The sequence below is a fragment of the Myotis brandtii genome, unplaced genomic scaffold, assembly GCF_000412655.1.
Source record: "Myotis brandtii unplaced genomic scaffold, ASM41265v1 scaffold244, whole genome shotgun sequence".
In the NCBI taxonomy this organism is placed as follows: Eukaryota; Metazoa; Chordata; class Mammalia; order Chiroptera; family Vespertilionidae; genus Myotis; species Myotis brandtii.
Genome location: NW_005359225.1, coordinates 3,248,356 through 3,274,303, shown reverse-complemented (window position 1 = coordinate 3,274,303; position 25,948 = coordinate 3,248,356). Strand labels below are relative to the sequence as shown.

At 39.0% G+C, this 25,948-nt stretch overlaps 1 protein-coding gene across 6 annotated transcripts in view; it reads right to left on the bottom strand.

Moving 5' to 3' along the window:
- Positions 1 to 25,948, bottom strand: part of C2CD3 (C2 calcium-dependent domain containing 3) — a 122,725-nt gene that overhangs the window by 54,304 nt on the left and 42,473 nt on the right. For all 6 annotated transcript variants that reach the window (XM_005867082.2, XM_014540429.1, XM_014540426.1 and 3 more), the window contains exons 14-23: positions 21,489 to 21,983; positions 18,797 to 18,948; positions 16,480 to 16,726; positions 13,287 to 13,467; positions 11,174 to 11,357; positions 9,976 to 10,148; positions 8,549 to 8,672; positions 5,059 to 5,327; positions 4,464 to 4,553; positions 307 to 909 (exon numbers count right to left, since the gene is read on the bottom strand). In XM_005867082.2, coding sequence (XP_005867144.1) covers positions 307 to 909; positions 4,464 to 4,553; positions 5,059 to 5,327; positions 8,549 to 8,672; positions 9,976 to 10,148; positions 11,174 to 11,357; positions 13,287 to 13,467; positions 16,480 to 16,726; positions 18,797 to 18,948; positions 21,489 to 21,983 — 2,518 coding nt within the window. The remainder of the gene's footprint in view (positions 1 to 306; positions 910 to 4,463; positions 4,554 to 5,058; positions 5,328 to 8,548; positions 8,673 to 9,975; positions 10,149 to 11,173; positions 11,358 to 13,286; positions 13,468 to 16,479; positions 16,727 to 18,796; positions 18,949 to 21,488; positions 21,984 to 25,948) is intronic.

Genomic DNA, 25,948 nt, shown 5'->3' with positions numbered 1-25,948 from the left:
GATTGTCAGGAGATAATGCTCTTTTTAAAGCAGCCAGCAAACCTCTTTTTGGAATCTCTTTAGTTATGAGAAACATCACTAAGTTACTATTAATCTTCAGCACACAATAACGGAAAGAACATTTCCTATGATCCTGGGCAGTTACCCAACCTCTGTGAGCCTCCATTTTCATGACTATAAAATGGGCCTAATACCTACCTCACAGGATTGCTGGATCAAATAAAATGTCTGAGAGGGTATGTCACATAGTGCTTGTCATAGAGCAGGTGCTCAAACCACAAGAGCTGAGGCTGGTTCTTAACTTACCACTGATAGTTAGTGTCCGTGCTGTCCTCTCCCCAAGTCTGGACAGGTCCACATAGGCTGAGCCAATCCAGCTGTCCGTATTGTGGGGCCTCTCCACATTTTCATTGCCATAAGCCCGCCACACTTGGATCTCTAATCTCTCCTCCCTGAAGTACCAAAGCAGTGACGGGCCCCTAAAGATTTCTGCTTTTTTGGATGCCTTAAAAGTAACTATGACCTGCTTTTGGTTTGTAGATTCCTTAGGTTTCTTGAGAGGAGTCCAAAAGCATTCATGATCATACAGCTTGTAGCGGAGGTAGCAATATGTGCTCTTATGAATGTGCTTCTGGCCAGCAAGCAGCACGCAATGGAGGGGCAGCCAGAGCCTTGGTGTGGAGATGGTGATAGTGGCTGGCTCCTCCTCATCTATCTTGACAAGATCCTTCAGGTTATTCTCAAAGCTCCAGCCCAATAGTTCAGCAGCTTCCAACACCCGTTCTCTGTCTCCAGGATGGGTGAAGGAAACTGAAAGCTCCAGACCACCCACAATCTTCTGCATGAGCTCCAAGCCATGAGGCATGGCCCCATCTTCTGGTAAAACAATAGGATACCATCCTGTGATCCCTTATGGGAGAAAACATTTTCAATTATTGTCTTAAAAGTACAAAGACTTACCCATTATCCACCCCAGAGCCACCTTCACCCTAGCCCCGTGGTCGGCAAACTGCGGCTCTTTGGCCCCTTGAGTGTGGCTCTTCCTAAGCCTTAGGAGTACCCTAATTAAATTAGTAACAATGTACCTACCTATATAGTTTAAGTTTAAAAAATTTGGCTCTCAAAAGAAATTTCAATCGTTGTACTGTTGATATTTGGCTCTGTTGACTAATGAGTTTGCTGACCACTGCCCTAGCCCAAGATAGAACAGAAAACATATACTGAACAGTGCATTGTAGTTTGTTTCATCTGACCACTGAAAGGCAATGAGAACAGGTTGAAGACCAAAGTCTAGAAGTTGAAAGATCTAAATTCTCTGCTTGGCTCAGCCCAAAACTAGTGGTCAATCTGGGTAAGCCATTTATTTCTCTCAGCGTTGTTTTCCTTACCTGACAAATGGGAAAATTACTGCTGATCTTGCCTACCAGACAAAGTTGTTATGATTATTAAATGATAATGGTTTTAGAAAAGCTTTCAAAGAGAAGTACTACACAAGACCTGAAATGTTATGATGTTACTAGATGCCCGGTGCATGAAATTCATGCATGGGTAGGGTTCTTAGACTGGCCAGCAATCAGGGCCGATGGGGGCCTTCCGGCTGCCAGCCGGGGCCTTCCTTCATTCCATGCCGCTCCCTGGTGGTCAGCGCACATCATAACAAGTGGTTGAACTCCTGATTGGTTGAACTCCTGAGGGGGCAATTTGCATATTAGCCTTTTATTATATAGGCTATAGGATAATATAATGAAAAAGGCAAGGGACAAGCAATCAGGAGATTTGGGGTCTAGTTCCAGGGAACTGCCACTTAGTGAACATATACCAAGGACCAGGAATTAGATTTCAAAATAATAACAGCTTCTCTATTGAGTATTTACTATGTGTCAGAAATTCCCCTAGTTTTATATATATATTACTTCATTTCATTCTCCTGATAACCCTGTGAAATTCTGAGGATTGACTAGGATAAGAATCCCAATTTTGTAGAAGAAAAAATGGAAACCCAGAGACCTGTCCAAGTTGTTATAGCTACCAAGTGGTAGAGCTAGTATTTGAACCCCGGTCTAACTGGTTCCAGTCTACATTCCACCTACTATAGGTTTACAATATCTTATCTGAAACCCTTAGGGCCAGATTTGTTTCTGAATTTAGAATTTTTCATATTTTAGAAAGATAATATGGTACATAAACAAAATATTATGTAATGGTCAGTGGTCATGTAAGTCAGGGTTGGTAAACTTATTCTGCAAAAAGCCAGACTAAATATTTTAGACTTTGGGCCATATGGTCTGTTTCAACTGCTCAGCTACCTTGTTGTTGTGTAAAGTGGCCATACACAATATGTAAATATTGGGCATTATGTGTTCTAATAAAACTTCATATAATCAGGCAGCTGCGTAAGTCATAAATAAAGACTAGTCTGTCAGTTGAGGTCAGATTTGCAGTTTAATGAGTTAATAAAAAACTTGATTTCGAAGCTTTTTGGATTTCACAATTATATAAAACAGACTGTGGATTGGTATAATAATATTCACAACAATTTTATGAGAAAGGTTTCATTAATTATACTTTATAGATGAGAAAATTTAGACTTATTGAAATTAATTTGCCAAAGATCACTTATGGCTTTGTGACTTTTGGAAAAGGCCTTTAATTTTTCTGAGCCTTCCTAGTTTTCATCCGTACACTGAGGACGCTAAATATGTTGATCTCTAAGACTCCTTTAGGCTTTGTCAGTCTAAGAACTTACGGCCTTAGCTTTAGTACCTTCTTCCTTCTGGTTATTAATTTCCCCACAACCTAGTGGTTCTTAACATTTTTTGGTTACAGATCCCTTTGGCTACCCCCAGAAAATCATACAAATGCACATACACACACTAATTTTACACCGTTCCAGCAATTAAAAACTGCTAGATTAGATGGTTCCTGTTGCTCTGTGATTCAATAATTGAGATTATTGGCAGGAGGAAAGAAAATAGAAAGTTCAGTTTAGAATAACTATGAAAACAAAGACAAAGATATATCCCAAACTGTCTAAAAGGTTTATTTCCAAGGGGTTAAATCTAATTTGTAAATATGAAATTTCCCAGATGGTGCCTATTGCCTGACAAACTCTGTAGTAAGTTTCAGGAGAGAAACTGAGGTTTCCTATGTGCCAAGATCCTTTACATGTATAATTTCATTGACTGGTTCAATAATCTTGCAAAGTTGATCTTATTATTTCTAATCTTCAGATGAGGAAACTATGGATCTGAGAGATAAAGGAACTTTTTCTAGATCACAAACAGTAAGTGACAGAAGTGAGAGTTAAACTCTATTATTAAGTTGTACAGACTTCTCTCTGCCAGGCACACAGTGCCTGCTTATTAGAGTATTGCTCAGGGAGCTGTGTGACAGAATTTTGGAAACTAGATTATATAACTCTAGGGAGGAAAATGGACAAGAGAAGGAAAACATTTACTGAGTGCTTATTATGTGTCAATGTTATCCTATTTAATCAATTCCTACCTACAGACTGTCTCCATCCATGAGCTAAGAAAACTGGGGCCCAGAGGACAAGGTCATTTTGTCAAGGTCACCAGGCTAGTAATAAGTAGGATAGGACCACTAATTCCAAACTGCCTTGGTAGTTGTATCTTCACCTCATGTACTTATTCCTTTTTCACCAAATGAAGATAATTTAGAAAAAAAGAATGGGAAAATCTGAATTTGATTTCCAGTACTGCCACTCACTAGCTGTGTGGTTTTTGCAAATCACCTCTATGAGCCTAACTTTTCTGTCATCTGTCAAATGAAAAGAATAAGATCCTGTACCCCTGCCAGTCTTAAACAAGATTTAAGAAAGTATATTACCAAGTGCCATATAATGTAATAGATATCACCATATTTATTATTAGTAGTATCATTATCATTATTTTTCCTAGAGGAAGATGACAGTACAATGTTTTGAGCTTCTTTACTTTATTAGAAAAACTTTGAAATAATTAGGAGAAGACTTAAAATGCCCTTTCTTTTCTTTTTTGTTAATCCTCACCTGAGGATATTGTTTCCTTTGTTTTTTTAGAGAGTTGGAAGGGAAGGAAGGAGGGAGGGAGGAACAGAGGAAAAGGAAGGGAGAGAGAGAGGGAGAGGGAGAGAGGGAGGAAGAGAGAGACAGACATTGATGTGAGAGACACATTGCTTGGTTGCCTCCTGCACATGGCTGGGGACCAAACCTGCAACCTGGGTACATGCCCCTGAGCAGGAATCAAACCTGTGACCCTTTGGTATGTAGGCCTATGCTCTAAATACCAGCTAGGGTTTAAAATGCTTTTGAGAAAACTTTTGAGGTATCTGGGAGAATTCAGAAGCATGTGTTACAGGATCATATTTTCTTTTGCACATTTTATGGCAGTTAGACAGATGGTCTCTTACAGGGAAGTGAATGGGAAAGGTAGGATTAAAAAGTGATAATCTAGGATCCTTACCAGACCTCTTGATTAGCAATTCTTTTGTTGGAACCTTTACTACTCCAAGCAGATACTTTTTTAATGACTGGATACTGGTTATATCACTGGCTGTCAAATCAAACAAAAAAGAGAAATTACTTGGGGATCTACTGACCAAAGAATTTATATTTACAGTATATTCACATAACCCTTCATTTATACTCACTAAATCTTAGTGTTAGAAGATGCATTAGAGATCATCTTGCTCCAATCAAATGCCCTTTAAATGGTTTTAATTAAATTAGTCATATATGGATGAGTGTGTGTGTAATTTTAAATAATTTTATTTTGAAAAAATTCAGGCATATAGAAAGTCTTCAAGAATATTACAATGAAATTCACCTAGATTTACCCACTAACATCCGGACACATTTATCTTTCTCTACATTCTCTCTCTCACACACACATAGTCAATACATATCCTACTTATTTTCATTATACCCTTCAGAAGTTAAGTTGCAGAGAATATAACTCCTCATCCCTAAATACTTCAGCATGTATCTTCTAGGAAAGACATATCATTCAAAACAGAGTCCGTTTTAATTATGATTGTGATGATCCATTTGGTGCTCACCTGACTTGGTATCTTCATGATAAATGGCAAAAGTGACCTCTGCAAACTCCAACAGCTCTGCCAGGAAACAGGCCTCTCCACTGCAGTGCTGAGTTACTACGTTACATGAGAACTCGGTGTGATGGGAGAACTCAGGGCAGAAGGTACAGGCCACAGGGCGGGTTTGGCGCTGTTCTCCCTTGGGCAGGAAGGAGAGATGAATGGTGACAAAGGCATTGACCCCTACTGAGGCACTAAACTGTAGAGAGGGTTCCTGCTCAGCCAAAGCCCTGTAGGGGAAAAGAGTGGGCAGGAGGAGAAAGAAATACAAAAAATCAGCTTGCCTGCTCAGAAAACATCTCCACCATTTCTGTGAGGCAAGAACATTAAGCAACCGTATTTTCTATCTAGGCTTTTGGCAGTGCCACAGTGTGCTTTCTTAGTAATCTGGTTTCAGAGTGTGTGTGTATGGGGGTGGGAAGAGACAGCAGTCATCCACACCAGAGTGACACTTCACAGACACTTCATTGTTTGGCCAGTGTACTTCAGCCAAAGGCTACCAGGAACCAACTACAACTGAACAAGTTGGGTTTACTGCTCACTGTAATAGGGAGAACACACTATTGAACACACACTGTGGGAATCATGGGGCACCTTAGTAAGTAGGTCTCAGAAAGGACTTACAGCATTGGGCTCATGTTAGGTGATTTGAAGGAATGTGTGTTTAAGGAAGTGGGGCTTTGCTTTGAGGATATTTTTTTCATTGATTTTTAGAGAGAGTGGAAGGGAAGAAGAGGAGGGGGAGAGTGAGAAAGGGGGGGGAGAGAGAGAGAGAGAGGGAGAGAGAAAGATTGCTTGCCTCCCACGCGCTCTAACCACTGAGCAAGTGAGAAGGCTCACTTCAGAGCACCTGCAATCTGGATACCAGAGTGAAGATTCAAAGGAGGAATAAGTTGAGAGTACCAAGAATTCCTCTCTTCAATAGAGGCCATGTAAAACTTATTTCTGATTTTAATATATTCTACTGGCTAATAAATGTAACATTAATTATCTATACAAATGGAAGTAATCAAAAAAACCTATACATTGGTATAGAAGTTGGTAGTTTAATGTTGACCAATGTCACCCCAATAGATTTAATTTTTTAAAAAGTTGGGAGTTTATAAAATGACTTCATATTTGTTCATTTTTACACTAATCCTTATAAAATGGGAGGGGGTGTTCAAAATTTTCATTTTCAGATGAAGAAACTGACATTCAGAGAGGAAAATAAACTAGCCCAATATCATGCACAGCTAGTGGGAGATGGAACTAGAAGCCAATGGATGCAATTTCTAGTGGAGTTCTGTTTCCATTACACCATGCTTTGTCTCCTATCCTGTGGAACTCTCCCAACCTATCAGAAGAATGTAGTGTTAGGAATAGCCTGGCTTCTTGACTTTTTCCTTATTGAAGCTATGAAACAGACCAAATGTGGAACTCACAACAAACTGTCTCCAATGTGACTTTCCCTGAGTCCCCAGCGAAGGGGACTACTGAGTTTCTCGTCTATTATTGAGTCTCTCTGAGATCTACTGAGTATCTATCTAATCCAAGTGATTCTCTGCCAATTAGTTAATTTAACACCATATTTAAGAATTCTGACCTTAGCTGGGTCTCACACAGAATAGGTACTTTAGACACACAAGTTTCATGGCTTTGCAAATGTTCTGGTAAAAACTATTTGACCAGAATAATTTTCAGTCCTCTTGATTATTTGGTAGTCCTACTTTTCCCCCCCAAGATTCAGATTAAGATATGTTGAAGGGCCTTGAATGCCAAGCTAAGCACATTGGACCTTATCCTGCGAACCAGTAGTCCTTAAAATAGATTGTGTATAACCTATGGAGTTCATAGGGTAAACTATATGGGCATAGGGAAAAATGTTAAAACTTCTATATTTGTTATCTGACACATAAAAATTTTACTACTCTGATATATTTTATAATGTATTTATATATTGACATAGTAGTACACACAGATAATTTATACACAGTAAGTATACACATATTTGGAAGGTATGCTAAATTTTATTTTTTTCCATTAGTAGGAATACACAATTCAAATTAGGAGACCACTGCTACTGACAATGGGAAATGATCAGAAGTTTTAATGTTAAGTGACATGATTAAAAAACTGCCATAGTATTGCTTATGCTAACACTAAAATGTTCTCAGGCAATTATTGAAAAAGTCTATTAGGAGAATTTAGTGAGGAAAAATATTAATTATACTGAACATTTTACTAGCTGTTTCAATATCTGATCTCACATGGGCAATAACTCAATTAGCTATTTAGAGATCATGAAGTTAAAGGCAAACAATTTGATTCTAGGTTACCAGGAAGAAGTTAAGGAGCACTAGCTCATGTCCAAAGTGAACGAGTCTGCAGCAGGAGTATGACCTTGTTCCCTTTCTAACTGAGCACCAGTTATGTGCTAGGACTACGCTATGTGGTGGTTGGGGGACAGAGGACTTCAGGCAGTGTCTCTGACTAGAGGAGCTCACAAGCCTAGTGGGGGAAAACTCATGTATGTAAATAACTTAAGCAGAGTGATATGTGCTGCCACCACAGCGCTAACAGACAAAGGACAAAGTACCAATGCTGTCTACATGTCGGAAGACATAAAGAAAGGCTGCAAAGAAGTTGCAAAGTCTTAAAGGAAAACAGAAATTTGTTTAGCGGACAAAAGGAAGAATATTCAAAGTAGAGAGACGTATGAGCAAAGACCTGAAGGAGGCAAAAGAGGGCCAAGCTGCTTATATACAGAATAAGTGTTCCAGGCAGAGAAAACAGTTAAGACAAAGGCTCTGAGAGGAAAATGAGCTTGGTGTGTTCAGAAGCAATAAGAGGGCCAGAGTGGAATAAGCAGAGGGAAGACTAGCAAAAAGAGATGAGGTCATAAAGATAATGGAGTCAGATCATGTGGGGCCTTACCGCCATTTTAAGGAGTCTAGCTTTTACTTTGACCGATATGGAAAGTCATCGGTGGGTTTCAAATAGAGACGTGTCTAATAAAATAAATAGAGATGTGTCAAGATCTGACTTAAGTTTTCATGGGATAACTGACTTCTGTATTGAGAAGCGACTTGAAGGTGAACAAACTAGAAAAATAGAAGCTGCTATTCAGAGACAGAACATGAGATTACAGAAGAGTTGCAATGACTGGTCCTGTCATGTTTCGAGGGTGTAGAGGATGACCGTGGGTATTAAGTGCTTAAGTAGGGTTAAGGATAAAGTTGTTGGACAAGGTTGAGGAACTAAATTGCTGATAACAGTTAAAAAATAGCAGAGTTTGCAAATATTTATTCACTTATATTCTTATATGCTTTCTTTTAAAAACAACAAAAAAAGTAGAGTTGTGGTTAATGAGCTGGAAATTGTACATAAGAAAGTTTGTGTATCTGAGCATTGTAAATCTTGTGGACTGCAGTGGGAAAATGTTTGAGAATTGCTTTTTAAGGGAACTTACTTGGCTGCTGCTTGCAGACCACAGGCTCTGATAATATGGACTGAGATAGAGACAGCTCGGCCAGCAAGAACTCCCTCTGCTGTCCTTGGAGTACGCCTGTACCTCAGGCCCACATCTAGTAAACCTGAAGAATCAGGAAAAAGGAAAACAAAATAAAAAGGTGGGTTGGAAGAATCTCGGTTCTATCAAGCCCCAAATTCTGGTTAGGAAGGAAGGAAGAGAATAAACTCTATAATCCTAATGAACAATAAGGGTCTTTAGCAGCGAGAGGATCTGCCCATGGTCAGAATCACATTAAATTATTGTACTGTAGGATTAATAAAGATAGCCCGGCTGGTGTGGCTCAGTGGCTGACTGTCGACCTATGAACCAGGAGGTCATGGTTCAATTCCTGGTCAGAACACATGCCCTGGTTGTGGGCTCTATCCCTAGTGTGGGGCATGCAGGAGGCAGCCAATCAATGATTCTCTCTCAACATTGATGTTTCTATCTCTTTCTCCCTCTCCCTTCCTCTCTGAAGTAAAAAAAATATATTTAAAAAAACACACATAATAGTAGTTACTGTTTATACTTTATATTCAAGATTATATGGCTCAGAGATACAACTGCCTGCCAAGATTATACAACTATCAGAGGCAGAACTTATATCCAGGTTTCCTAAACTCCTAGTTATTTACAGAATTGAGATGAGCTCTAGCTTTTCTTCTTTTAAACTCATATTCCTATTACCCTCCTGCCACCACCACTTGAAACACCCTTCACATACCATCTTTTTTTTTTTTTTTTTAAGGAACAACAGAACAAGCTGATCAATGAGCATCAGGAGGAAATACTCAATCTTAACCATGGCAAGATAAAACCTTTTGTTTCACAGATACTCTCCAGAAAGCTTATACCATAACTTAATTTAGGAGGCTAATCCTATTCATCTATTATGAACTTGGAGGTTGGGTCATCCTAATGGAACCATTAGGATAGAATTCAAAACTTCAAATTCTAATTAATTCCTTTCAACTTTAAATCCTAACCTTCTCCTCTATTACAGTGAATTCCTAGTTCATATAAATATATTCCACCAATCCCACATCTGCTTATGTTGCCTTGGAATAATAATTCTCTGAGTACATCTATATAATACTTAGGATTTAGGCTGCGAGGGTTTATTAAACACTTGCTGAATTTAAAGGTGAAATGAGACAAGCAACATTTATGTAGACAGTGTATGAACTATAAATTTTCTAAAGCTGTATGCAAAATTAGGAGTGTATATTCTATACTAATTTTTCTAAGAGAAGGGGCCTCAGAGTTTTAATCAGATTCTTAGAAGGGTGAATACCACAACATGTGAAGAAACACTAATTTAGAGAAAAAGAGATATTTATGCATATTGACTTTGAAAGGGAAAAACAAAAACAGTCCTCAATTACCTGATGACTGGTTCCTCAATTCTTTCCTATTCTCAAGCCTGGGGGTTAAAGGCAGGTTAAAGGTCTGCATTCCCACATCCTCACGGTGCTGCATGGTTACCATGGCACAGATCCTCGATAATGGCAAGGTTCCTTTGGCGACCATCTGGTCTCTCACATTAGGATAATAGTATCTGTAAGCCACAAAAGCACAAGCTGTCAGTTGGGAGAATTAGGCAGATAAATGATTCAGTCTGCTCTAGGGATCAACTTTGGAGCCCGACCTGTATTTGTGGTATACAGCTGTGGTTGTGTCTGGCCGGATTTACTGCCTATTACGTGGAGGTGGAACCCCATAAATTACTCTGTGTTCAGGATAAAGCCCAGCTTCCCACAGGCGTTCTGTTTGAGGTATCTGCATCTGGCTTGGACCTTTGGGAGCAGCCACTCCTGAAAGTTATCCATCCTGCAGTAGCAAAGTGGTTCTAGGTGGAGCAGTCTAAATTTCTTCGTCTTTAGGCCCAAGCCCCTCAAATTTGGAGGTGTATGAGGATCTGTTAGTACCTACACCATTTCACTCTCATCTCAAAACATCCCATCTTAGATCACAAAGTTATCAAACCTAATCTCCACCTGATTCTATTTAGGAAAAGGTTTTGGCAAGTGGCTGTACCCTTCCCTACTTCTGTTCCTGATGTTGGTTCCTCTCCTTTTAGAATTATACTCTCTTAGTCATTTTAGTTGGCTTCTTGGGGATGGGGATGCAAGGGAGGAGTTTGAACACGTTTTAATGCCATTATTTTTTCTGGAAATTGCCAAAGTGTGTGACATGAGTGGATTTATATTTATGAAGGATACTCTTCTGGTGGTGGGAAGAACAGATTATAAGAAAGCCATTACATTAATTTAGGCATGATCTAATGTGGGCCTGAACTAAATAAGGCAGTAAGATAATCAGAAAAAGGTGACTGATACATTTGAGAGAACAGGAGGTAAAACTGATAGAATTTCACTTATAAGTAGTGGTTAGAAGTGTAAGATACAACTGAATAGATTTCAATAAAATCTGGACAAAAATCATTAACAAACAAAAATAATATAAAACACGGCAGAAGGGATTGCTTAGCTTCCTTATAATTCAACCTAGACTAGTTATGGGAAGGATGCTCTATGCTTGTGTATTTCCTTCGTAAGCACAGGATTGGGTTCTCCACACTACCTGCACCAGATTTCAAAGTGGACTCCACCTCCGGGCACAAGTGCTTGTGCAGAGAAGGCACTGAGTAGGAGCCTTTGCACTGGAACTTCTGTTGGCAACAGGAGAGAGTGATGATGCTGACTATTAAAGATGGGATCTGGAACACAGAGTGTGGTTGCAGATCTGAAAGGCTTCAGAGTGATTCCTTTGGAAAAGAAAAGCAATTCAGAATAATCAACACATCATTTAGTGTTTTATATGTAGTATGACTATGTTAATGTCCAATATTATTCAATTTTATCCTCACAATATTCCTATAAAGAAAACAAATCAGGTATTATTACTCCTACTTCATAGATGAGGATATGAATGAACACCTTGGGTTACATGGTGAACCTGAAGGTCACAGACCTGGAGCCAGAATCTATTATCTCCAGACTGTAATCCTATCAAGGTCCATGTCCCTAATAGTTATGGTGCCTAAGATCTCATCATAATACAGAAGTAAAAGATCCCTTTGTTGGTGGACAATGAATGAGGGTTTCCTTTCTCCACATCTTCACCAACACTGATTAGTCTTTTTTAAAAAAAATTAAAAAAAATATTTTTATTGATTTCAGAGAGGAAGGGAGAGGGATAAAGAGATAGAAACATCAACGATGAGAGAGAATCATTGATTAGCTGCCTCCTGCATGCCTCCCAATGGGGGGGATCAAGCCTGCAACCCCAGCATGTGCCCTTGGCCAGAACTGAACCTGGGACCCTTTAGTCCGCAGGCCGACGCTCTAGCCACTGAGCCAAAGCGGCTAGGGCTCCTTCTTTTTTTAAAATTATAGCCATCTTAGTGGTATCTTGTGGTGGTTTTGATTTCTATTCCTCAAATGACTAATGATGTTGAGTATCTTTTCATGTGCTTGTTGACCATTTATATGAATTTGGAGAAATGTTTTGAGATCTTTGCCTATTTTTAATTGGATTGTCTTTCTATTATTGATTTGTAAAGTTCTTTATATATTTAGGGTACAACTCTGTTATTTAAACCCGAAAACCAACACTGGTAGTGCTTCCCCAGTTATTTCTGACATGCTCAGAATGGCAAAAAAGGTTGAGTCACCAGACTTGCTCATTTCAAGATGAGATAAAAAAAAGCAATACCCTGCTTCCTTATTTTAGCTCTCAGAAATGACAAGATAGATACGGTAGGAGATAGTGCAGTGTAATGCAAGAAACTGTGGGGCCAGTGGATAGGGCATGGATGTCAACCTTGGCAATTGTTAGTGAGGTGGCCTTAGTCATTTCACACTTCTGAACTTTGTTTTCTCTATTGTAAAATACGGAAAATAGAATCGACCAGAATAAGTTGTTTTTAGGCTTTAAGATTATGATCTACTATGCTGTACACCTGAAACTAAAACAAAATAATACTGAATGTAAACTATAATTGAAAATAAAATTTAAAAGAAGATTATGATCTATGTGAAGTATATATATGTACATATTTCCCCCAGGAGCAATGGTTCAGTATTTTTTAAATTGGTGTTCTTAAAGACATTATAGAACCTAAGTTCCATGGACAATGAGGATCAATTGTATGTTTATAGATGATAAGATTGAGTAGGCTGCCTGGCTGGTGTGGCTCAGTGGTTGAGTGTTGACCCATGAACCAGGAGGTCACTGGTTCGATTCCTGGTCAGGGCACATGCCCTGGTTGCTAGTCTGATCCCCAGTAGGGGATGTGCAGAAGGCAGCTGATTGATGTTTCTCTCCCATCAATGTTTCTATCTCTCTCCTTCTCTTGGAAATCAATAAAAACATTAAAAAAAAAAAGAATGAGTAGGCATGCAAATCATATAATATGGGACAAAATATAAATAATTTGATGGATCTAGAAAGGGTACACAGAAGTTCTTTGTACTATTTTCACAACTTTTCCATAAATTTGAAGCCAAATCAAAATGAAAAGTTACCAAAAAATTTTTAAGAAAAGTAAAATAAACACTTAGCCTATCTCCTGTATTGCCCAGGTAAGACTAATTTTTGAGGAACACAAAATTCACTCAGGAAAAAAAAATTCCTAAGTATATCCAGTAAAAGAATTAAACAAGAATGAGAAGGCCTAATCTCCCCCACCTACCATTTTCAAGGAACTCGGGTCCTTTTAACACACTGGATTGTGAGTCTTGAACTGGAAAGTAGTACTGAACATAACAATCTGCTTCTCCCCAGACTGTGGCCTGAAGAGGGACCAGCCCTTTAACCTTGTCTACGTGGAGCTCAAAGTGGTGCTCCATCAGTCCATTTCCTTGGTTTTCTGCCTATTAAACAAACACAGAGAGACTGGTGAGCTGTAAAGAGTAACTTGGTTAGCATATTGTTGCTTCTCTATGAAGTCTGAGTATAGATCAGTGATGGCGAACCTTTTGAGCTCAGCGTGTCAGCATTTTGAAAAACCCTAACTCTGGTGCCGTGTCACATATAGAAATGTTTTGTTATCTGCAACCATAGTAAAACAAAGATTTATATTTTTGATGTTTATTTTATATATTTAAATGCCATTTAACAAAGAAAAATCAACCAAAAAAATGAGTTCGCGTGTCATAGGTTCGCCACCACTGGTATAGATGAAGAAATAAGCAAAATTAATTAGCCTAAAACAGATACTTAATTTTCATTATGTATAAATCTCATTGTAATCAGATCAAGCTGGATTTACTCCAGATTATGAGACTGAGTCAATACTATGAAACCCATAATGTAATCCAGTACATTAAAGAAACAAAAAACAAACAAATATGATCATCTCAATATAGGCAAAAAAGGCATTTGATAAAATTTAACATCTGTTCCTAATTCTCAGTAAACTTAAGAATAAAAGGTTATTTCCTTAATAAAATAGGAAATATACATTTGAAACGAACAGGCATTAATTTACTTAATTGCTATTTTTGATGAAGTTAGGAATAATATCAAAACTGTCAATGGCCCTAGCCGGTTTGGCTCAGTGAATAGAGCATCAGCCTGCAGACTGAAGGGTCCTGGGTTCGACGCTGGTCAAGGGCATGTACCTAGTTGCAGGCTCGACCTCCGTTCCTGGTTTGGACACATTCGGGAGGCAACCAATTGATGTGTCTCTCTCACATCGATGTTTCTCTCTCTCTCTGTCTCCCCCCACCCCTTCCATTCTCTAAATATCAATGGAAAAATATCCTCAGGTGAGGATTAACAAAAAAACACCACCACCACCACCATAACAACAACAAAACTGTTTGTCAATGGTAAGGACTATTTGGTGGGGTAGTGAATACACTGTTACTGAATAACTAACAATGTAGTTACTACTTACTATGAGCCAGGCACTCTATTAAGCCCTTCACTTATATTAGCTAATTTAACATGCATAGCTAACAACAGTGGAACTAGGATTTGAACTCAGGTAGTCTAATTCCAGAGCCAAAGTTCTTTACCTCTATTCTGTACAGCAGACACTAGATAACTGATTATTAGGAATGTTCAAAGGGGAAATACAGGATTCAGATAAGGTTCAGACTGTATGATTTATACATGCTTAACATTCAATACATTTGGAACAGAGATTGCATTAGGTCTTTGCTTTGAAATCTAAAAACGCATGTCAGCAATACCTGCTCAAAAACCTTCCTACGGAAACAGAAAACTTACAATTTGATTTCCCAGAGAAGAAAAATATAGGGGAAAAAAACCCTCTCCAAATTACAGTGCCAGCTCAATTTGGCCATACAGTATTATAGCTATTTAATAATTCAGTTCTGCAGATGTTGAACTGGGTGAGGGACTTATGAATGTAGGAGAAAAAACAACTGTATTTTATTGATATCCAACATTTCAAGGATTTTTGTGCTCATAGTAAATAACATTTTATAACTTTCCACACTACATTAACACTTGGGAATATAGATAATTTTTTTTATTTGTGCTTTTATGTCATTTTTAAATAAAAATAAAGCACTACTATCTATTGATAGACACTAATATTCAATAAAAACAGAAAAGTTTAGAGTTCATAACAAATAAATAATAACCCACTAATGGGGATACTTTCCTAATAGTTCTTTCTTTGCTAGAAACTTTAAATGTCATTCAGATTCAGATTAAAAAATATAACATACTTAAACGGTGTGTAGACTGAGATTTAGCTATATTGGACACCAAGAGACACCAAATGTAAGATACAATAGGACAGATATTATGGACTTAGAAGTCAGAAGACCTGTATCTGAACTCCAATTCTCCCATTCTTAGCTATGGGATCCTGGACAAGTAACACAACCTCTTTGATTTTCTATTTCATCCTATATAATATGCTAAGTGTCTGGTTGGCCAGTCGGCCGGTCAACCAATCAAAGCATAATATGCTAATGATATGCTAAGGCCACTCAACCACTCGCTATGATGTGCACTGACCACCAGGGGGCAGATGCTCAGACTGGTAGGTTAGCGTGCTGTTGGGGTCCAGCTGATTGGGACTGAGCGAGATGGGCCAGACACTCCCTGGAGCCCTCCTGCGTTCCCTCCCCAGCTGGTCAACCTCTCATGTCTCTCCCCGGCCCTGATTGTGCACTGGTAGAGTTCCTCGCCTGGCCTGTGCCCTCTTGTAATCTGGAACGTCTCGGGGGATGAATATGACCTACTTCATGTAGTTGTTAGGAAAATAATCATGATAAAGTACTTTCTTAATTGTACAGCATTATACAAAATAAGTTACTTTTAACTTATTAGAAAAGCGAGGAACTTCACTCTAACTTTCCAACATGAAAAACAGAGTAAGATTTTGCTGGCTTACATTTGGGATCACTCTTCATCCCAGAACCCTGTTTTTTTCCTGGATTATCTTAAAAGTTTTTAAAATTAAGACTATTTTTTTAAAAGCAGCTAAGGTTCACCCCAATATTTTAAAAAGGCAATTAAGTTAGTAAATTAGAAGATTAAGATCTAGTTGTCCAATTAGATTTTCTTTATAAATTCAAGGAGCTCAGAGGGATACAGATATGCATTTAAGCCATAAAAGAAAAATAACAATGATTCCTTTGATCTATCATAAGCACTTAAGTACAAGTATGTTCTTTTGTTAAGCCTTTCACTACTGAAATAAGGATTTGGGGCAATGGTTTCACTAAAACTTGCAAGATAAAATGAGATTATGTACTTAAAAAATTTGTTAAGGGAGTACATTAAGTATTCTTACCACACACACAAAAAGGTAACTAGGTGAAGTGATGGATATGTTAAGTAGTTTAGATTTTGATAATTGTTTTACAACATAAACATACAATCAAATGTTTAGTCATTACCATTGCATTGGATGCTTTAGATAGCTGGTCCAGTAAATGGGCTGGCCTTGGACTGAAGGGAGGAAGTGTTCCTTCTTCATTCTTCAATCTTTGTAGTGCCATTATCTGATCTGAAGAACCCATAGCTAAAAAGACTCGAAGACTCCCATTTTTCTGGCCTGAGAACACATCAATCACAGGCATGTAGCTGTCGACAGCAACAACTGGGAACTGAGCATCAAGCAGTAAGCGAGAAATCTTGGGATCTCTAAAGGGAGAGAAATTGTACATGAGCAAATAACAATTATCATCATGCTATAGAGTTGCTTCATTTCTTACTTGACTCATTTTCTCAGTTTGTTAAAAATGTATCTACAACTAGAAAAGTAATAGTGGCTTGACAAAACATATGATTCTATTCATAATCCATCAAATAAAATTTACCAGGCAGGACCTGGACAGGTGTCTCAGTTTGTTGGAGTGTCGTCCCATACACCAAAAGGCTGCAGGTTCAATTCCTGGTCAGGGCACATACTTAGGTTTTGAGTTTGTTCCCCAATCTCAGGTGAGGGTGTGTACGGGAGGCGACCAATTGATGTTTCTCTCTTACATTGACATTTCTCTCTCTATTCCTTCCTCTCTTTCTAAAAATCAATAAACATATCTTTGGGTGAGGATTATAGCAAAAAAAAATACCAGGCAGTAAGTTCCAAATGTAGCAAATTGAAGGCAGAGAATGTGTCTGATTTATCTCGGTATCATCATGGTCCTCAGTAGAGGCCTTTTGAATTGCATTATTTTACAGGTAGGCAGTATGGTCAACTAGAAAAAGTATGGACTTTGGAGTCTGGTGGATAAAATTTGGATAATATTACCAATAATACCACTTACTGAGTGCTTACTATATGGTAAGCACTTTACAGTTTCTATAATCCTTCTAATACTGCAAAGGGTTAATATTATCCACTATTAACAGACAATAAAAAGTCCAAATGCTCTTCATGCTGAATCTTTGCTCTGCCCTTACTTGCTGTATGACACTAAGTAACCAATTTAATCTATTTCCTCATCTGTAAAATGTAGGTAATAAAACTTCCATCAAAGGACTGTTGTAAGGAGTATACTAAGATAACAAATATAAAATACCAACTGTGATGCCTGGCATATTTAGGTAAGTGCTCAGTCATTGGTATCTAGTAGTGTTTTGCTCTCTCAGCAAAGAATGGGGTTTAATGAAATGAGAAGGGGAATATCAGACCAGACTAATATCACAACTCAAAAAGGAAGCAAAAGTCCGAAGCCTTGAGTTGGCAGTGGCATCCATGATTCCGGCAGTACTCCTTAGCCTGGCTATGCTTTCCAATGTTGCCATCATAAGTACGTAAGCGTTCATAGAAGGCTTACTTATTTATTTTCTCACTAGATTTTTACAATTGCTCCAGGAGGGAGACAGATGATCTACCCTTAGATTCATTTTGTAGATGATAAAAAGAAAGTCAAAGAGATTGACTTCTCCAAATTAAAGAACAAGTTTCCTCATTTGTAAAATGGGGATAATGATAATACCTCCTACAGTTATAGAAACGTTCATATGAGATAGCGCCCACAACAGTGCTCTTTGTAAATATGAAACAGCATTTATAACACAGGTACATGAGAAGGCTGTTAGGAAAGAGATCAATGTTAAAATAATAAAATAAGAAAAAATCAGCACCTTGAATCAAAACAGAAAATGAACAGTCTGCACTGCAGATAGAAACTGTCTTCAGATAAAATCAATACCCCATCTAGGTGTTGGGTAGTGACAAGTGAGGTGCAGTAATCAAGTCTGAAGGTCTAAGACAATACTGAGTACAGAAATCTTGCATATAGCTGATGTGAACAATACTAAAGTTTCATGACAGGATAAACCATTAGTTTTGTGGTAACCTTTGGCAGTTGAGCTGCTTGGTGAGGAGGATGGACTCTAGAGCCAGGCTCTCTGGGTTCTACCTGTTCTACCACTTACGATATAATGACATGTTATATAGCTTCTCTGTGCCTCTGTTACCTCATCAGTAAAATAGGGAAAATAAAAGTTACCTGCCTCAGAGGATTGTTGTGAGGATTAAATGACTTGATGGGGTAGGTAAGGTTCTTAAAATAGGGCCTGAAACATGGTAAGAAGTATCTGTAAGACTGCTTTAACACAGGAGAAAGAGCAAAAACTATGGTGAATTTGAAAAAGTCCTCCAAGGAATTATAGGGCTAGCCATGTTTGCAAACCATAAGAATTCCTCTTCAGTCCATACAAAGTTAAAGATGTAAAATAAAGAATACTCCAAAAGATCCTATTTACTTGAATGACATGTAAAACTGATGGAGGGGGAGTTTCACCAGCCCGAGCAGCTTGTCCTGTCCTGGGCTCCGCACCTTGTTCCAAGTTTCGATTACCATCACATTGTTCTTAAGCCTTTCCAAGTATTTGGGAGACAGAGAGACAGGAATCACCTGGGGAGAGGAACAACAAGAAACAAAAGCCCACACCTGAGACAAAATAATTAATTTATACTTTTATTGAACACACATTTACTGAAAGCCTACTGTGTGTCTTGCACAGTGCTAAGAGCTGAAAACATTAAAATAAAATCTAACCTACATCCTCAATTTGAAGCCACAGTCTGGTGTCTGAAACAAACATATATAAAGGCCAAATACAAAATGGCATGAGTTCTCTGATGATAAAGCTCATACAGATGGGGCTTCAAGGACAGAGAAAGTTGTCAGACAAGTTTATCATGGTGCCTGCAAAGCTCATTCAATCTTCCTAAGGCAAAATAACCCATTTGTAAACTCCTGCTGAAAGACTGATGTTTTTGGAACAAAAGTGACTACCGACTAGACAAGCATTGAGCACCTGATCAAAGGGCAGCCAACCCGCTGGTTGGGTGGTACGGTCCAGTGCATAAAGCTCTGCCCAACAGGTACTATAGTAAATAGCAAGTCCAACTGTTTATCTGGATTTTCAGTGTAAAAGGACTCCAGAATTGGCCAGTCAGCTGCTAGTTGAACGAAAAAAGAACCAGAGCTCCAGAGACAAGAGCAGGTCAGTCGAATTAATAACAAACTTAAAATAACTAACAGCAGAAGAGAGAGAAACCTAGTGATGAAGTTAACAGAAAACACAAGAGTCAAAGGGGTGAAATCAGAAGAGCAGATGTACTTTTGTATTCATCTAAGAAACTTCAATTACATAAGGTACCCTGAGCACATTTCTGGTCCTTGAAACCAAAAAAAGTACAACACATCAACCTAACCTACAAATAGGGAGATTTCAGAAAGAGCTTCTGGGAGAAAATAAACTTAAATCTTAACCATAAGCAGGAGTTAACTAGTACAAAAAGCTCTGCCTAATAGGAGTCATGAAAGTTGAGAGGAAATTCCAGGCAGAAATACATATAAAGACACACAGGTAGGAAAAGAGAATATTCAGGAAATACGAGTAGCTGAGCATAGCTAGGCTATCTAGTGTGAAGGGAAGAGTGGAAACTGGAGAGTACAGACAGTTCTTAGAGGGTCTTACAGTCCAAAACAAGGATTTGGACTCTATCCTAAAGGCTATGAAGAAACATTGAAAGGTTTGAAGCAGAGGAGTAAAATATTCAGGTTAGTGTTTTAGAGGTGCATAGGAGGAATGGGACAGGGAGTGAACAGAAACAGGTAGCCAATGTGAAGGCTATTTAGAAAGAGAGCGAGGGCCAGAATGAAAGCAATGGCAATGAAGTGGAGATAAGAGGATATATCCAGAGATAATTAAGTTTGCAGTATCTATGGAACTTGGTGAATAATTATATAAGAAAGAGTAAACTTTTAGGTTCTACTTGGGTTTCTCAGTAAATTATAACATGAATTAGGGCAGAGAGGAGGAGGAGAAACAGAATTGAAAGGAAAATAAATTTAGATTTGGACACATTTGAATTTCTTCTTTCCATGTACACATCTTTATTGAATACCTGTGATATGAAAGGTGATGTGGTGGGTGCCAAGTATAAAGTGCTTTTGAGACATCCAGGTGGTGACAAACAGCAGATAACAGGATATAGAGATGTGAAACTACAGGAGATTGTCTGTCCTACAAAGAAGTGTAGGAAGTCATTTTCACATATATGAGAGCTGAAGCTATGAAAGTAGATGTGGTGACCGTGGGGAAAAGGTTGGTTTGGCCCAGCCGGTGTGGCTCACTGGTTGAGTGTCGACCTATGAACCAGGAGTCACGGTTCAATTCCTGGTCAGGGCACATGCCCAGGTTGTGGGCTCGATCCCCAGTAGAGGACACGCAGGAAGCAGCTGATAGATGATTTTCTCTCACTGATGTTTCTCTCTCCCTTCCTCTCTCCAAAATGAATAAAAACATTAAAAAGAAAGAAAGAAAAAGGTTGGTTTGGAAGAATTCCAAGGATAATGAATAGGAGATAATTAAAAGTAAAAGAGAGAAGTGCTGGTGTAACCACTCTTTTCCTCTGACCCAATAACTAAAAAAGGACAGTTAAGTCAAGAAAAAATGTAAGAGATTAGAGTTCCAAGGATCGAGAAAGAAAACTAAGCAATAGCATGAAATTCTACAGAGAAACCAAGCAAAATGAGTACTGAAGTAAGTGAAGGAATAAATCAGTGAGAAAAAACATTAAGTAAATAAAAAAATAAAGGAGAGATTGGAGGAACAGAAAGGAAAAGAGGAAGTTTAACTGATCAAAGTCCTGGAGGAAGCAGCAAGGAATAGAATTCAGAATTCAGGCAAAAGAAATAGTGGGGAATTGAGACAGAACAGAAAGAAATAGACATACAAAAAGTATGAAAATGCTGGCAATATCTTTTCCTCTTCCCACCCAATAGTGGGACTGGATTTACATACCAGAAAATTACGAAAGTTCCTCCCAGGCTGAACATTCTAGATTTCTTTTACAATGGCATTATGATTTGGGAAACATACTTGTCTCCCACCTCCATACATCCCTAATAGATATGAAATGTTAAGATATGTACAAAGTTACCTGAGAAAAGTTAAAGACTGGCTGTGTTGTGCCCCATGCGATGACAGATCTGGTGACTTCCTCTGTGCTGAAGAGTTTGCAATTTAAATAAACATTGCATGGTGGTGGTTTCTCAGATTCTTCAGTAATGAAATCTTTCCCATCTGGCACCATCAAAAGCACATGCAACAGCAAAGCACTCTCTTTGGTTGATCCATTTGTCTGATTTACCAAATTGTGAGAGGCTGGCATAGCCATGAAGGTTGAAGGATTTGGTGCAACAGGGCTTGGTGACTTTGGGTTGGAGAGTACTAAATTCTGTTCTTCCTTTGCAGTTTCTTCATGAACTTGATTTAGGTTCTGTGAATTTTTGGTGCAGGTAACATGATGGCTAGGTTCTGACAGTTTCTTATCTGGGCTTATAAGAGTAGAAAGTAGGGTATGTGGGGTGCTACTATTTAACTTAGTCTTGACACCATTGAAATCCTTATTATCTATAACAAGCTCCACAGTTACCTATAGAACACAAAAGAAAGGGAGTTAGTAAGAATCTCTTCTAGAATCAGAATCAGAATTTTGAAGCTAGATGCGGCACTGGATTGTTAGGAAATAAATTAATTCATCCACAAACGCCATAATAGTAAGAACATTAGTAGACTCCATATACATTACCTTACCAGGATTAAGAAAAGCTAGGGAGATGATTTATCAGTAATATAAGATGAACCTGGAACATCAACTTGTGCCAGAAAATAAAGATAGAGACATATTGAAAGGATACAGAATCCAGTTGAAGGGGCTCCCACTGGCCAAGACTGGGACTATTTAAGCATCGAAATGAGTAATAGTAATGGATTACAACCAATTAAATAATGTAAAAACCCATGAGTCCATATCAATATAAATAAATATGGGAGAAAGGTCAACTCTTCCATATAGTAGAATGCCAATTAATAAATGTACAAGGTGCCCCAGCCAGTTTGGCTTAGTGGATAGAGCGTCGGCCTATGGACCCAAGGGTCCCAGATTTGATTCTGGTCGAGGGCACGTATCTCAGTTGACGGCTCTTCCCTGGTCCAGGCCCTGGTCAGGGCTCATGCAGGAGGCAACCAATCCATGTGGTTCTCTCACACCAATATTTCTCTCTGTTTTTTCCTCACTCTTTTACTCTCTAAAAATCTATAGAAAAATTGCCGAAACCGGTTTGGCTCAGTGGATAGAGTGTTGGCCTGCGGACTGAAAGGTCCCAGGTTCGATTCCGGTCAAGGGCATGTACCTGGGTTGCGGGCACATCCCCAGTGGGAGATGTGCAGGAGGCAGCTGGTCGATGTTTCTCTCTCATCGATGTTTCTAACTCTCTATCTCTCTCCCTTCCTCTCTGTAAAAAATCAATAAAATATAAATAAAAAAATAAAAAATAAAAATAAAAATCTATAGAAAAATATCCTCAAGTGAGGGTTAAAAAAAAAAAAGAGATTAAAAAATAAAATAAATGTACAAGGAATGGTGGAGTTAAGGTGGAATTAGAAAATCATCTCTCAATCATTATAGTAATAAGTGATTCATGTAAATCCCAGTAGAGGACATTCTACAAAATAACTGGCCTTACTTTTCAAAAATATCTAAGTCCTAAGAGACAAAGCAGGGCTGCTGAACTGCTCTAGACTAAGGAAGATTAGAGAGATATGACAAATAAATGCAATGGATGATCATGGACTGGAAAAAAACCCGATACAACAGGAAGTGTTTGAATATGGACTATAGATAGAATACAGTATCAGATTTAAATTGATTTTTATAACTGTTCAGTGTTATGTATGATAATGTGTTTGTTCTCAGGAAATATACACCAGAATTTAGGGGAAAAGAGACACTATGTCTGTAACAGAATCTCAAATAGTTCAGAAAAAAATTGTGCATGTGTATGTAGAGGGAAGGGAGACAAAAAGGAGAAAGTGAAAAAAAAGAAAGATACAGAAAGAAGAAGTAGACAGACATGATAAAGCAAATGTGACAAATATAAATAATTGCTGAGTCTAGGAAAAGGGTATGCAAGTTCTTTATACTATTTTTGCAATTTTCTCTTCAATTTTGAAAGTTTGAAGTTATTTTTAAAAAGTTAAAATCCTATATAATAAAAGCCTAAATCGACTGAACAGTGGAATGACTGGTTGCTATGATGCGCACTGACCAACAGGGGGCAGGCACAATGCAGGAGCTGCCCCCAGCCCGCAGGCCCGAGGCCAGCCAAGGCAGGTGCTAGTGGGAGCTCCCCAATTGCCCTGCGTTGCCCCACAGAGGGAGGTGACTGGTGGCGGCAGCGGGGGTGGGGCTGGCCAGCAGGTGGCGCCAGGCCATCCATTGCCCCGCCAGTCACCCCACAGATCTGCCCTGATCGCTGGCCAGGCCTAGGGATCCTACCTGTGCACGAATTTCGTGCACCGGACCTCTAGTATGAAATAAAAGAGGATGTAAGAAAAATGATGAAACGTGGTCACTATTATGAGACTGAATTACTAAAGAAAAAGGGAACTTGCTGTTTCTTTTATTTAAACTCCACAGCAATGTTCTACTGAATCTAGACAGCAATCCATCTAGAACAGAACTTCTCTCAAGAGACAGAATAGAAACAATTTCTAGTCCCTCAATTCTATTTTTACCTTTCTAATTTTAAACCATGCAGGCCAGAATGAATTAGGCAAACAAAAAATAAAAACTTTGATTGCAGAAAAGTAATGTGATGTTAATTTTTTGCAATGATAATCACATAAGTCTTTACAACTAAATGGCATTATTATTAACACCAGGAAGAGGGCTTCCAAGAAGAGGAAGCAGCATGAAAACCAAGAACAAAAGCACTGAGGCATAAACCAGCATGATACCTTAACAAGTCTTTACATAGTTTGACATAGCTATTGGTAGGGCCACTGCAAGAGAGAAGACTACAGTGGTAGGCTACGGTCACTGGTGGGCCCTGTATTTTATCCTTTGGGTATATGAGGGGCCATGGAAATGTTTTAGGTATGGCTCTGATGACTTTAAAAGCTCACCAGGACAAGCCCTTCATTCAAATTCTACCACCTAAGAAATTCTGATGCTTCTGAATATAGGGAACGAACCCTTTCTCCAATGAATTACAGATCAGAATTCATTCACCGGGCACAAACTCAGTCACTTCTCTCCTTGTCCATGGTCACTATTCTACTCCAACCCATGAACAATCTCTTTTATGAACTAATCCAACAACTTTCCCATTTTTCCTCTTGCCCCCTACAGTCTATTTTCTACACAGTAATCTTCTAAAATGTAAATGACATGTCATTCCCATACTTCAATGTTTTTTCTTGCCTCTAGGATAAAAATGAAATCCTTTCTTTGACCTACAAAGCTCTGAATGTTGTAGCTCCTGCCTGCCCATCCAATTTTATTTTCTACCACTTGCCTTTTTGGCTCACTATTCTGTACCCACATTCTGTCCCTTGACAACACCAAGCCCATTCCCATGTTAGGGCATTTGGATGTGTTATTTCTTGTCCAAAATGATCTTTCCTGTGCTTTTTACTTGGTAGCCTCTTCCTCTCATTCATCAAATCTCACCTTAAATGTCACCTCCGTAGAGAGACCTTCCCTGACCAACATCTCCTATTTCCTCCCAGTATTCATTATCACACAATACCATTTATTTCCTTCACGGCACTTCTGTTGCCTTATCCTATCTAATAAAAGACAAAAAGGGTAATTGACCATACCTTCGCTACACTTCCCATTGGCTAATCAGGACGATATGCAAATTAACCACCAACAAAGATGGCGGCCGGCAGCCACACAGCTGAAGCAAACATGAGGCTTGCTTGCTCCAGTGATAGAGGAAGCCAAGGTTCCTCACCTGCCGCGGCCCGGCTCTGAGCTCTGAAAGCAACTAAGTTTCAATTATAGAAGCTAAACAAACTCCAGATACCTGCTTTCAGCTGGCCGTGGCCACGGAGCTGGAGCTCGGCTCTTAGCTCCAGTGACGGCAACATAGTTTCAATTATAGAAGCTAAACAAACCCCAGATACCTGCTTTCAGCAGGTGGTGGCCTCAGAGCTGGAGTGAACAGCTCTCAGCTCCAGTGACAGCAACAAAGTTTCAATTATAGAAGGTAAATAAATCCCAGAATAAAAAAAGAAAAGAAAAAAAGGAGAGGCTGGGAGCTTCAGTCGCTGGCCAGCCTGAAAATGGCCCTCAGCCCCTCACCCAGACTGGCCAGGCACCCCAGTGGGGACCCCCACCCTGAAGGGGGTGTGACCAGCTGCAAACAGCCATCAGCCCCTCACCCAGGCTGGCCAGGCACCCAAGCGGGACCCCCACCCTAATCCGGGACACCCTTCAGGGAAAACCAGCCGGCCCCCACCTGTGCACCAGGCCTCTATCCTATATAGTAAAAGGATAATATGCAAATTGACCCTAACAGCAGAACGACTGGGAATGATTGGTCACTA